Here is a 13,149-nt window from a genome sequence, read left to right as displayed (position 1 = left end):
ACAAGGAACTGCAGTTCGTTCAGTGGAAGGAATTTGGCCAAGCGATTTATGAGTTTTTGCGAATCAAGCTAATGACTTTGTACATGCACAAAATAATCAAATGGACTTCAATTAAATTTGCACTTAGAAAGTTTTGGTAATTGCTGGTACTGCGTATTATTATTTTATATTGAATTTGAATTAGATAATAAGGAACTATTAAAAATGCATTCGATTTGCCTCAAGGCTACCCATTACTTAACTGTCTACAAAATATTGCTTGAACATAGCAACGCATTTTAAATTTTGTGCTACAGCACGTTCGTAAAGTTCGTATAAAATTTTTAAAATATTTTCATTACCTACCACTAATCTCAAATTATGGTGTCGAAAGTTTCGCGTGATACGATTTACGTTGCTGTCAAAAACATCCTGCAGAACTCACAGGCCACAGGACCAGACTGCCTGGAAACAGTGGAGCTGCAGATTGGGCTCAAGGACTACGATCCTGAAAGGTGCAAGCGCTTCCATGGAAGTGTACTACTACATCACCTGGCGGTTCCACAGCTAAAGGTCTGCGTCTTCGGGGATCAGGAGCACTGTTTTAAGGCCAAGAGCATTGGAGTTGATTGCCTGGACGTGGAAGCTTTGAAAAAGCTGAACAAAGATCCCAAGCTGACGAAGAAGTTGTCCAAATCTTACGATGTCTTCCTAGCCTCCGAGTCGATAATCAAGCAGATCCCAAGGATACTGGGTCCTGGTCTCACCAATGCGGGCAAGTTTCTCACTCCCTTGAGTCATGCGGAGTCTATGAGCACCAAAATCAAGATACTAGCTACCAAAAAGCTGCAAATGAAACGGATGGAATGTCTTTCCGTTAATGTCGGCCATGTTGACATGTTCCCAGAGGAACTAGCCCGAAACATAGCAACATCCATTAACTTTTTGGTGTCCTTGCTAAAGGATAACTGGCAGAATGTGCGCTCACTTCATATAAAAACGTCCTTGGGTGTAACCCTTCGACTCTATTAACAGATTCTTAACCTAAATAAAAAGTAGTGTCTATTCTCGTATTATATGTGTGCAATAAAATTTCTGTATTATCATTGTTTTTTTCATGAAATTATTTAAAAATAATGGCATTTTACCACAATTAAGCCCTTTCTTCAAAGCAACTTGTCAAGTTTTTATCTTTTTGCCTCCTTTGCTTTCTCCTCAAGTATTTGACAAAATCTCAGTAAGCTGTGACATAATTTCTTTGGCCTCGCATCCCACTCTTTATTTGGCTTATGAGCAATCCCCTTTGTTAGCCCAGCGATATATTATAAATTTCTTCTCGACTTTTTCCGAGTTCGGGAGGGGATTGGTCTAAGCCAAGCGGGGAAGATAAGACAAGTTCACGGCACATGCTGAGCACGCTAATCAGGAAGGCATTTTATTGGGGATCCTGCAGAGAGGCAACAAATGTGCTGCGCTTGACTTATCCTCAATAATTATGGCTGTTTGTTGCTGCGTCGATAAGAACGTTGAAATAATTACGGCCTAGGCAAAAACTTTGATGCGGATGAGGAAACCGCCGCCAGAATGGCGCCTCCCATAAATACAGAAACTAAATTACAAATTGTATGTTAGAGTAAAAAATCACAAAATCACAGCAAATAATGTGGCATAATATATTGTGAAAATATATGAAATGTATTGCCATACTGTTAATTTAACAATGCCCTACTGACTTAATGTAAGCTTGAGGAACATATGCATTTTTAATGGATATGAACTCTGGTTTTCTTATTTGAAAGGATGCCTAAAATGTCCCATTATTTTGCCCGTCTTTGTCAGCTGAAACGAACTTTTGGAATGCAAACGGGATGGAAAATGTGCCATCCCGAAAAGAAGTTGCTAATTTCTTATTCAAATTAAACATGAGCGGCTGCTCTTGGAGCATTGGAGCTCTTGGAAAACATATCGGAAAACTCAATTACGAATTCATTTCGCTTGTCAACTTTGACATCCAGACAGACAAAGTCGGAGATACAGATACGTACGCCCATCTAGAGGATGGCAAACGCTGTTACTAATTTCAGCTTGTAAACATATTTTAACAAAGATGTCAACAACGTGTGATGCACACCCACACCCAAAAGCGGCGACTGATGAGGGCACAACAATTCCATCTGGCCAAGTGATATATGTCTTTCATATAGAAATACCATAAACAATGTCATTTGACATGCAAATTTATTTATGAAAATAACAGACGCAGGAAATACAGAAACAAAGCCTTGCGAGGAAACAAAAAATCACGCACGCACACACGCCCGCTGGAAAATGAGCTGCTGAGCTAAGGGAAAACCAGGCGACAGCAAAGGGGAAAGCCAGAAAGCGGCAAAAGATTCAAGGAAAAACCAAGAGGCTAAGGAAACGGCAACAGCAAGAGTAAGAAATTCAAGCGTAAAGCGAAAGTAACTTAAGCAGCGGCAAACTGGGCAAATAAAGTGTGCTGACAATGGGTTGGAGTTGGGTGTATTGGGGAAGGTCGTTGGGTGGGAGGGCGGTGGGTGGTTGAACCCGGACCACAAGGGGAAAGTTACGGCACTCACACACACTGACACGCACATGTTGAAAAATTCAACAGAATGTGGCATGGCAGATAATTTTTTTGTGTATCGATCCCCATCTCAATCCCCATCTCTTTCCCATTGTTTTGCTCCATACAGTATACTGTCTTAATATTTCGGTTTAAGGGCATTACAATTTCCTCAGTGGGCAGTGGAAGCACTTCAGCTTAACTTCCGGGTTTCGTCAGTTAGTTGAACAAGAAAGCATTACTTGATCTAACCATTTATGCATACTCCTAGAACTCTCCAGAAGTATAAATAAATTCCGTCTAACTCTGTAACATTTCGTGACTTAAAGGGTACACAACTGAACCATGAGGCCCATTTGATAGGAAATGTGCTTTCATTTATTAATAATTTCATATTTGCAGTGAAATTAATATGGTACCTAGAGCATCTTATATTCTCCTGTCTCCACATTTTTCTCCTCTTCTTCTTCCTGTTGACTCTGGGCAAACGAGGAGGGGTTGGGGTGTAAGTAGGGGTCGGGGTCAGCACTCTCCAGTTGACCCAACTCCGATATCTTTATGCTTGATGCAGACAGCCAGGCGAAACAATATGTGTGCGCCCAATATTTTGATAAGTGTAAGCAAAAATAAACATTCTGTGCAGAGCAGCAGCTTCTGGAAAAAAATACAGCAGCTAAAACACAGACAGAACCCAAAACTTGGACGCAAACAAATGGAAAGTCGAGCCAAAGAAAATGGGGAAACTGATTTTCCTTCTTCTCCCAATTTCCCTCAAAGGAATTCAGGGACAACGACCATTGTTGGGGAAAGTTTCAGACTATCTACATTTTTTTTGTTTCGCCAATGCGTGTGGGGAAGTCCCTAGGTGAGTAAGATGACTTTTTGAGTGAACTACTTTAGTTTCTATGACATTTGCAAACTTGGCCTGAAATAGAAAAACTGCAAACTCAGAAAACTTTGTAAAAATGTTTAATTATGTTTTCCAATGCATTGTTTTGTCATTAAATATTATATATTATATTCTTTACTGTGCATGGCCAATCAGTACCACGCAATTGTTATTCCAAGTCCGAGTTTTTTGCAAGCAATCTAAGCCCCTTCTCTGGTACGAGTATAAGCTGCTTCATTGTGGTTGACGAACAAAATATAATTAGGCATTCGGCGTATTTGTTTCAATCTGCGTCGCATAATATTAGTATGCCAAACGCCACTCTAGGCGGAATGGCAAATGCTCTTGGTCTAATGCCTGGCTAATACTCGTAACCAAAACTAATTTACTTAAGACGCCAGCGAAGCGACCTCGCTATTTGTTTCGGCGATGGGGTCAAAGCGCAAACTTGCGACCCAAATTACGACTGGATCGCATGTGAAAGCGGCCATTACATTACTCGTATATCACGTGATTCAGAAATTAAATTGAGCCGCTTGAAATGCAAATTTGGGAACAATCAAAAAGCATTTTCCGTGAGTTTGCTGAATTATGGAAACAGAAATTGCACAAAACAAAATCCTTCACATTTACACATTATTTGTTTCACAAACCCATCGACATATGGTAATTTGCACATGAAATTTAAACAGATTCTTCAAATTACAAAATGGGTTGACTGTTCAGGTGGAATGTACCTTCATTCTTCAAATTATTAGGGCCTGAAAACGAAGGGTGTGCATTAATTATTTGTTTTTCTAATGGAAATATACATTTCCTGTACATTATATTAATAAATTGAAGACTGGGCACCTGTTGGCTAAACGAAGTGCCATTACTTCTTAAAATATATATGATATTCAACATGAAATTTAATAATGCCAACATCACTAATTACAAGTTTTAGTAAGTGCTATTCAATACCATCAACATTTTATTTCTTTTGGGGTGTTCATAATTTCAAAGTGGTATTATTTTAATTAATTGTAATAATTGAAATAATTGGCATACCCAAATATGTTTGCCTCGTGAAATCATCACACCCCTGATACCCATTCCTGCATCCACTTAGTCAGATTTCAACAGCATATGCGTAATATTTGCATAAAAATAACACCAGCAACAACACTCAAGTCTCGGTTGAATGTTAAATGTTGATTGTGACTCCTGCTTCTTAATTTGAAATCCCCCCATACACACACACACTGCAAACCCCCAAGAACATCCCTTCTTGAAGCCAACCCCGACCAAGGGATTTTGTGGCTCAAGAGCTTTAGACCAAAGACTTGTTGATAGGGGTTGACCAAAGCGACCAGCTTCCCACTAACCCTTCGCCCTTTTGCGCCAGACAACCGAAATCGATTCGGATTTAAATGTATATTTTCAATAGATAAGCCAGCAGTGTTCCAGCAGCTTGTTTGGCTCCATTGCACACACACACCCCTTAAATGATGTATAATGCACTTAAGTGGGCGAGTATAGATACAGATTTTGAATCTGATGGATGTGCGTCAATAACGGGAGCGTGTGCAAGTGATTTCACTCTACTTTGATTCGTATTTGGATTCGGATTCGGCAATCGAGCAATCAGCCATAGTTTAGCAAATCGAAAAACTTATTCCATTTCGTCGTTGTAAAGTGGCGTACATGGCAAGAAACTTGGACCCCAATGAATACATTGGAAAAGCGGACATAGTTCATAACTTTCTGGGAAGGTACTACACTTTTACACATTTTAATTTTCAATCGATCCAAGTATCTGCATCTGAGGTGTTCCAATTGATTTTCCCAGTGTAGGCGACTGCAAATTGTGCGGCATAAATTGCGGTGCCATTGTTTGAAGTGACCGAAGAGTGAAGAGTCGTACTCCAGCGGCGAGTAGAACTGTGGCCAACTACAGCGAATTTCATGATTTCATGATTTCATGGGCCGCAAACTGTATTTCCGCTGCGGCAAATGGGAGCATGAGTGAATGGCTCTGGCCCAATGGATGCATCAACATTTGCTCTTTGAATATTTAGTATTATGTCACATGAACTCATAAATGTTTCACCTCCGTCCCCACTCATTTTTCCGGCTATCTCCGGGTCATCATTGTCTATGTCCCCGAATATATAGCCTGGTATGTATTCTGGTACGAATAGTAGCTGCTGCTGCTGACAATGATGGAATGCTGTTTGATGTTTGATTGGTTTGCCTTTCCAATGGCGACATTGATATGAGTTCCTTTCGGGCGGAAATCTGTGGTCTGGTTCTGGATCTGATGTTCTTGCTGGTGACTGTGCTCCAAAAGGGGGCGGAATACAAATGATAAATATAAATAGAAGCCAAGCTTTGCTTTCGATTGGGGCAGCCTGATATGTAGTTAATGATGGAGTGTCAGTCGCCGGGCAAAGAGTTGAGCTCACAAATAGATGAATGTATTAATTTTTTATTGATCATTTACTTTGACGCAAAAGGGGAAGTTTATTGCATTTATAGAACCCTTATTTGTGTGGCTTTTGACAACATATCTTTATACTAACTTAACTTAAGTTAGTTAAGGTAGCTCTGGGTTCCATTCATTTAAATAATTAGAGTTCTTTAACCAACCTTCATTTGGCAGCCTTGAATGTCGTATCCCTGAACAATTTCACGCTAAATCCAGAGCTTAGCCCAAAGGCACATAAATCACAGGGCGAACTTTTGTTTTCAGTTATCACTAGACACCCAGACAAGTGCATGTGTGTGGGTGGCTGGCTTTATGTGAGTGTGAGTGTGTGGGTGTGTGTGACAAAACAGTTAGTTAGTTGATGTTGCCTTCCAAGCATTTTCAACTAGTGCAACACAAACAAAACTAACGTAAATCAACAGCAGCCGCAGCAGCTCATCATAAAACTCATTTGGTTGACTCCACCCCCTTCCCCCCTATCCCTCATCCGGCTAACCAACCCCTCCCCACCCCCCTTGCAGCACTTGACTGTGGCAGATGGGTGGGCAGGGGGGTGTTCCTAGTAAGAGGGTGAAAGTTGGAGGAACAATGCCAAAATGCTCATTTGGTTGACTTTTTTTAACGTTTCCGTTTCATGACCACCAAAATGGACAGACACTCAAACAAAAAAATGGTTCGCTTGCAGCATTGGTTGTATTTGCATCCGATAAAAAGGAATTGCAAAGCGACATTCTGTTACTAAAGCCAAAAATAAATGTTTAAACAAATGGATACGTAGAATCAATGGCAAGTGAGCTAGTATATGTGCAAATTATACATATATACTAAGATGTATAGTAAGATCTAAAACTTAAAAGTACTACAAAATTTCTCTGAGTGCATGTCGAAACGCACGGAACCCAAATTAAGTACAACAAATGAGTCCGTAGGCAGCCAGTGGGCCAGTGGGCTGGTGGGGCAGGTCAATTCCAGAGCCGAGGCAAACAAGGCTGGCAAAATAAATTTCAGTAATTGATGGTGCTAATTTGTCATTTGCCAGGGCCATATCTCAGACACATTTACAGGTGGCCATGGGCCCCAGTCGGGTGACATGTCAGTCAGGTCGGAATCAGGGCCTATACGTTGGATCTGGGTTTGGGCCAAGTCCCAAGGAGCTGCTACCCGAAAGCTCCTTGCGCGCAATGAAATTCTAATTCCTTCGCTGGAAAAAACAAATTGTTTAAGACAGCAAAACACAAAAGTGGGGGAGCAATGAAATTTAATCGCTTGCGCCAAATTAAACATCAAGAAAAAATTTGACAAAATAAAATATTGAAAAAGGGAGGCTAAATTATGCTTTTCTGCTTGGGGTATATACATTGACTAATAAATCCAAATATTTACCTTTAACATAAAACATGGAATAAATATTTTTTTTTTTTGAGCAAACAAAACGTAGTTTATAATTTGGTAAAAAGGAGAAGATACATTGTAACGTAAGTTAGATTGTATAATCCAATAATGACAGTAAAATCAAAGTGCCTTAAAAATGATTATTAAATAAGCCACAAGAATTCACTTCGGTATATTTATTCTCCATAAGCTGCATAGCTTAATTGAATTATTCAAAGCCTTTGCTAAAATGTGTCGCCAAAGCGTGCAAATAGATCATTACTGAGTCATCATTGGCTTGAAACTGCGGCAAAGTTAATGCTGCGCTTCGTGGAAAATTCTTAAGTAAATTTTCGTCGCAACTTTTTTGCAGTTGCGTCGCTGGAGTCGCTGCCGGAAAAACCCAGCCAAGCGGAAATGCGAAGGCACAATTAAAAGCCACGCCTTCCATCCTCCAAAAAGGGGTTTCTTTTGCTGGCTGATGTTGGGTGTAATTAATTCGCTCTTCTCAAACATTTTACGCACTGTTTGCTTGTCTTTTGTCTTTGGTGTAGGAAACTCGAAGAGATCCTCGCTGACAACTTTAAGGAGAAAGTTGCCCAAAAAACGGGATTGTCAAAACAAAGCCGCAGAAAGCCCAACTCAATCAGTGAAATCTTAATGCCCAAGACTTTCCCACAAAGTTATCTGGCTCTTTTTAGCCGCCTTGAAATATTGAGCAGAGTGCCGCCCAAACAAAGCATAAATAAACTAATTTAAGTTTTCCTTTCTGCACACCAAAATGATGTCTGCTGATGCTTTTTTAAAGCACTATTTTCGGGCTCTTCAGTTTTCGGTTTTTGAGTCACGGCTTGGCCAATTTGGCACTGCAAAGACATTTCCCCCATTTATGGGATTGTGTTAGTTTCCCGACCAGCCCCATCATCAGCAGAATGAATGTCGCTTGCCAAGTTAAGTCTAAAATATGAAAAAGGAAATGTGCTAAAAAAAAAGGGTAAGACACTGTGAAAAATGAAAGCACTGCTGATCTGCGGTTATTTATTAAACAAGTCAGCTGACACACATTAAAAGTAAACAAGCAACTTAAGAACTGCTAGTTATAGTACAACTTCTTCTCTACAAAATAGAGAAGAAATTTGCGAGCATTTTAAACGATTTAATTCAGTTGTGAATCACGACCGAAAAGCATTATTACGCCACTCAACTTTTTGGTCCGTGGACATCCACATTTTGGCACGTTGTTTTTGTTTCGAGCTGACTTTTCGGACCATGGTGATGCCAACTTTGGCGCATTAACGTTGGCCAACTCAAGACCGGTTCAAAGTTCAACATTCCATCCGAGCTGAGGATTCCCGGCCTTCCTGTCCGAGGCACAAATTTGCATATTTGCGGTTGCGGTGTCCGACGCATGTGAAATGCTTTTTTATCCTCATTCGCCTTTCAGCTCCTCATCCTGCTCCTTGTCCTCGCCTTCGTTCTCGTCCTTTTTTCCCACATTTTTCGTGGCCCTCGTGTTTCGTTTTTGGGTGCGTGTGTCAGTGTGAAGTTTAGCGCCACTTTTTGTCGCATTTTTTGGCCTGACAACATTTTTCGGCCATAATAGACTCTGCATAGAAAATGAGACCGGTAATTTGATGGCACCACATTGTAGGCAAATATAGGCAGCCTGCGGTCCACTTTTCTCCGCTCTCCTCCCCCTTTGCTTTTCTATTTCCTTCTCCTTTGACTAGTGTGTGTGTGACCTTATCCTGCTGAGTGTGCATGTGTGTTCGTAACTTTTGTGGTCAGATTCACAGATAACATTTGAAGGATGTTTGCTGTGGATTGTTTCACATAGTTCATGGCTCACGAGTCCCGGGAAAGACGAATTACTTAACCAGCAGCTCTGCACAACTTTATTATGAAAAACCCTAATCGTCTCCTAAGAAAAACAGCAGATTTAATACAATAATTTATTGCAGGCATATGCAAAACTGTAGTGCATTACAATATTTTCAAAGCGAACTGGGTAATTGAAATGCCTCACAACAAAGTTTATCCAAATCGGTGTGTAATTAACACAGCTGATTTTCCATTTAAACTGATTTTTCCAATTATTATGCTTTAAATACAAAATGTGTACCTGTAAATTTACCTGTAATTTTCGCTCATCCCAGCGCCGTTTGTTAAATGTACTTAGCTGGTTTTATTTTGTGTTTGTCGGAATTGTATTTACATTTAAGTGGCTTAAACAGGCGGGAGTAGCTTTCGGCAGCCCGCAAGGACAACCAAAACTTCCACCTGCAGTCGTTTCTGCCCCCCCTGCCCCCTCCACCCCCGCTCCTTTTACCTGCCACGCACTTACACAAAGTTCGCGCTCAATCAACCCTGTCCTGAGCCCACTTAACACGCCCGCACCTCTTGCACTCGCTTTCGCAGAGCGCTTTGATTTATTTGCCACTCCCCCGAAATTCGCCAGTCGCCTCTGCTCTCGACAATTGGCTTTGCGGCTACTTAGGCCTTCACTTCGGCACCTTGAGAAATGGGAGCAGAGATCCCAGCCAAATCTTAAACAGGCTTCAGTCATTACGCAGACTGTTGGGATAATGGTAAGACTAAGAATTTATGATGAGATCTTTAACCCAAGCAATAGCTTCCTGTTTGATGATTTCATTTATTTGAAGATTTATTTGTTCAATTTTCACACCTACTTCTACCATATTTTGTATATTCATTTAAGGCTAGAACTTCGTTTCTTTTTCTCTGTGTGGGCACATGTAAACCCAATCTGTCAGTGTGCGTGTGTTTGCACGTGTCAACAGTTTGGCAAAATGTCCAGCACGGCGTATACGCAATGTGCTGGGTTGTTGTATGTATTTAAGCCTAAATTATTAACCGAACGGCAACGGGAGCAAACAATATTGCTTTGCCATAAACGAGCACTTGAAACTAACACACACGCACACACCGAGTACAAACACAAGCACCAGCACACACACACACACACACACGTACAGCCGCACTCACTAATACAGAGCCAAAATGGGTCGCAGCGGCAATTTCATGAGTCATTTAACCGAGTTGTGCGAGTGGAGCGCCTGAAAAGAAATGGGGGGCAGAAAGGAAGGATCGATGGATGTTTTTGGGCTGCCGTTGTCGTATGCCACATGATTATGTTTATGAAAGTGGCCAACATACACACCCACATACACCCACACACACACACATGTTATTGGACATTCATGCCGTTGAAGTGCGCACAAAAACATAAACACGAAATCGAAAAAACTAAAAACTTGCAGCGGATACGTTTGTCCGGTCTGAGTTTTCCCACACATATGTAACGGCACTGAAAAAAATGTCTGCTTACAATAAACTTTTTGCGATGCATTTATATACTTCCTGTAAGAAAAAACTTTAGTGTTTGCAGAACTTGTTGTTTTTCGCAACCACAAATTGATTACAACCAATATTATTGGCGAAAAGTTCATTTTACATGTTCTCAGAAGAAATATTCTCCGTTTAGCAAAGGCAACAAAGCATTTGATTATCTAAATATTTTTTGCAGTGTTGGTCATTGTGTGCTCATAAATACAAACAAGAGGAACAAGAAGGGCGAAGAGAAGTTTGGGAAAGCGGAAACACGCAACATTCACATCCGCATTTGCCTTTAATCCAGACCTCATTTCGGCATCGCTTCTGAATCGAAAAAGATGCAGAGAAGTGGTAGAAGTTTGGATTTCGGGTTCCCAGGACTAACCCAAAAGTGCGGAAATTAAAACACATGTATTTATAGCCGCACACTTGGGCTGAGATCTCGTATCTGTATCTGTATCTGTATCTCTACATCTAAATCTAACTGCAGAGCAAGAACGGAGTTCGCCTCCAGCATAAAACTGACCCTTATTCAAGAAAAAAACCCATACAGCTGAAAGAACAACAACAAAATATGCATCTGTGTGTGGAGCGTGAATAACAGAATGGCTTCACAGAATGCTGACTACTCTGCAAACCGATGGCATATGGATTACACATACAGTTTTGTATTTGGCAACCAAAAATAGAATTATTTTTTAAGCGCAATTAAAAATTTGATTTCAAATATTTGCAGCAGTTCGTTACACTGCGTTATTTAAACTTTCATGCAAACAAGCCGGAAAATACATGTTAGACAGCACTAAATATCCCAAAGGAGACCCAAGTGAATATAAGCCTGCCTCACTCTACTCAGGTTCATTTTTCTATTCCTGTTGCCGCCGGTAATAATCCGCTTTGCCACGCCCCCACAGCCGTAGGCGGGCAGAGAAGGTGCTGCAACTGCTGAGCGGCAGAGGTTAAGTGCTGAGAATTATAGCTAGCGAGTTGTTAAACGAGTTGTTATTCTCGGAAGAGAATACGAGCAATAATGAAAATAATTCAATTAAAAGAATATTAAAATAATAGTTTCTTTATATTTGCGTTGAGCGAAGTCTTTTAATACAATGCTTTCGATACAATAAGAATTTTTATTTGCGGTCAAGTTACGGAACTCTTTAGCCATTCGGCGGCAGCTAATCCGAAAAACTGCTTAGCGCATTAAGTATACGACGTGTTGGGCGAATGACCGCTACAAAGCGTATTTAGCTCTTTGCGTTCGAGCTGGTGCGGTTCCTGCTGAATAATTTCGTTTTAATGGGGGAAGAAATTTCTCTGGCCACTCGGCGTTGCCCATTCTTTGCTGGCTGCAACTGCTGGTAAAACTTTTAATTTAATTATAGTTCCATTTGGGGGGCAGTGCACACATGCTGGGTGAAGGGTTCGGATCGAGGCAGATAGAACAGACACGCATAAGACTTTGCGGATTATGGACCGTAATAAATGTCCGTACACACGTAAGCAGCCGGGCAAGCTTTCGTATTTATGCACACATTTCCACAGAGGGGCACTTAAACCAATAAGAGTTGAACGTTGCAGTTTTCATGCTGCAATCGGACTTAGCAGTTGGGATAATACAGACAGGATCAGAAGACCAGAATTTGGCTTGAGCTCTTCAGCCAGAAACATTTTAAGTCAAAGTTGTTACTTTTAAATTTCGATTTTTGGAAATAATCGCAATTACCGAAGCAGCTTGGGTAGCATTTCAAATGAATAGAACTATTATTTCGTCTCCGACTGTATTGGACTGCAACTTTACCCTATGCACATATACATATATTTTAATGCTGATTATCTTGAGGCTGCTCAGCTGGGCGAGAAATCTAATAAAATACTTTCGCTGGGGGCAGATTGTGTTTTTCGGCCGATGCAGATGGAAATCGGAGGAGCCCACAGCTTGGCCTTAATTAAGCAATGGCCCTGTCCCAGTCAATCTGCTGAGTGATGGACTTTATGGACTTTATGGCCGAGTCCCAGGAGCAAGCGTATTTATGGCAAATTAAATAAACCGCACGGAGCTCGGTCATTTATTAACGCGCGGATTTTCTCCGTCGCCTTGTCATTGATTTATCACAATCGGCTGCTGTAACAATTCAATAAAACCTTCGGCCGCAAAAAGCCACAAAATAACTGAGAATGCTCAAGAGAAGTGTGCAAACTGAAGGGCTGAGGGGATGTGTATTTGCCACGGAAAATGTATTACCGCCATAAACTGCAGCAGCAGAAGAAGAAACAAGCCAGATTTGTCAGATGGGTTTAGACATCTGGACGACTTTTAATTTGCTATATGGAAAAGGCAATTTCCCTTGCATTTACATGTGGATCAAATCTGCAAGCACTTTGCAAATTAACTAAGGAATACGCAATACCAATAATAAAACTTTTCTCTGCCTCAGTAATGAAGTATATGATTGTGTATCGCATATCGACATTGGATTTATGTAATTTTCTACTTTGGGA

General features: G+C 40.8%; 1 protein-coding gene and 1 long non-coding RNA gene across 2 annotated transcripts; one reads left to right on the top strand and one right to left on the bottom strand.

Annotated features, from left to right (window-relative positions):
• Positions 1 to 245: 245 nt before the first annotated feature.
• On the top strand, positions 246 to 1,085 carry LOC6537249 (60S ribosomal protein L10a). Its single transcript, XM_002097771.3, has one exon. It carries the CDS (start codon positions 361 to 363, stop codon positions 1,009 to 1,011), a length of 651 nt encoding a protein of 216 aa, XP_002097807.1. The 5' UTR covers positions 246 to 360; the 3' UTR covers positions 1,012 to 1,085.
• Positions 1,086 to 6,599: 5,514 nt separating this feature from the next.
• LOC120321791 lies at positions 6,600 to 7,424 on the bottom strand. Its single transcript, XR_005561511.1, has 2 exons — positions 7,309 to 7,424; positions 6,600 to 7,126 (listed from the first exon to the last, which is right to left on the bottom strand). It is a non-coding gene; the product is annotated as an uncharacterized LOC120321791 (long non-coding RNA).
• Positions 7,425 to 13,149: the final 5,725 nt, after the last annotated feature.

The sequence above is a fragment of the Drosophila yakuba genome, chromosome 3R (genome assembly GCF_016746365.2).
Source record: "Drosophila yakuba strain Tai18E2 chromosome 3R, Prin_Dyak_Tai18E2_2.1, whole genome shotgun sequence".
In the NCBI taxonomy this organism is placed as follows: Eukaryota; Metazoa; Arthropoda; class Insecta; order Diptera; family Drosophilidae; genus Drosophila; species Drosophila yakuba.
The sequence above is the reverse complement of the archived record's forward strand: the minus strand, read 5'-3'. Positions and strand labels throughout refer to the sequence as shown.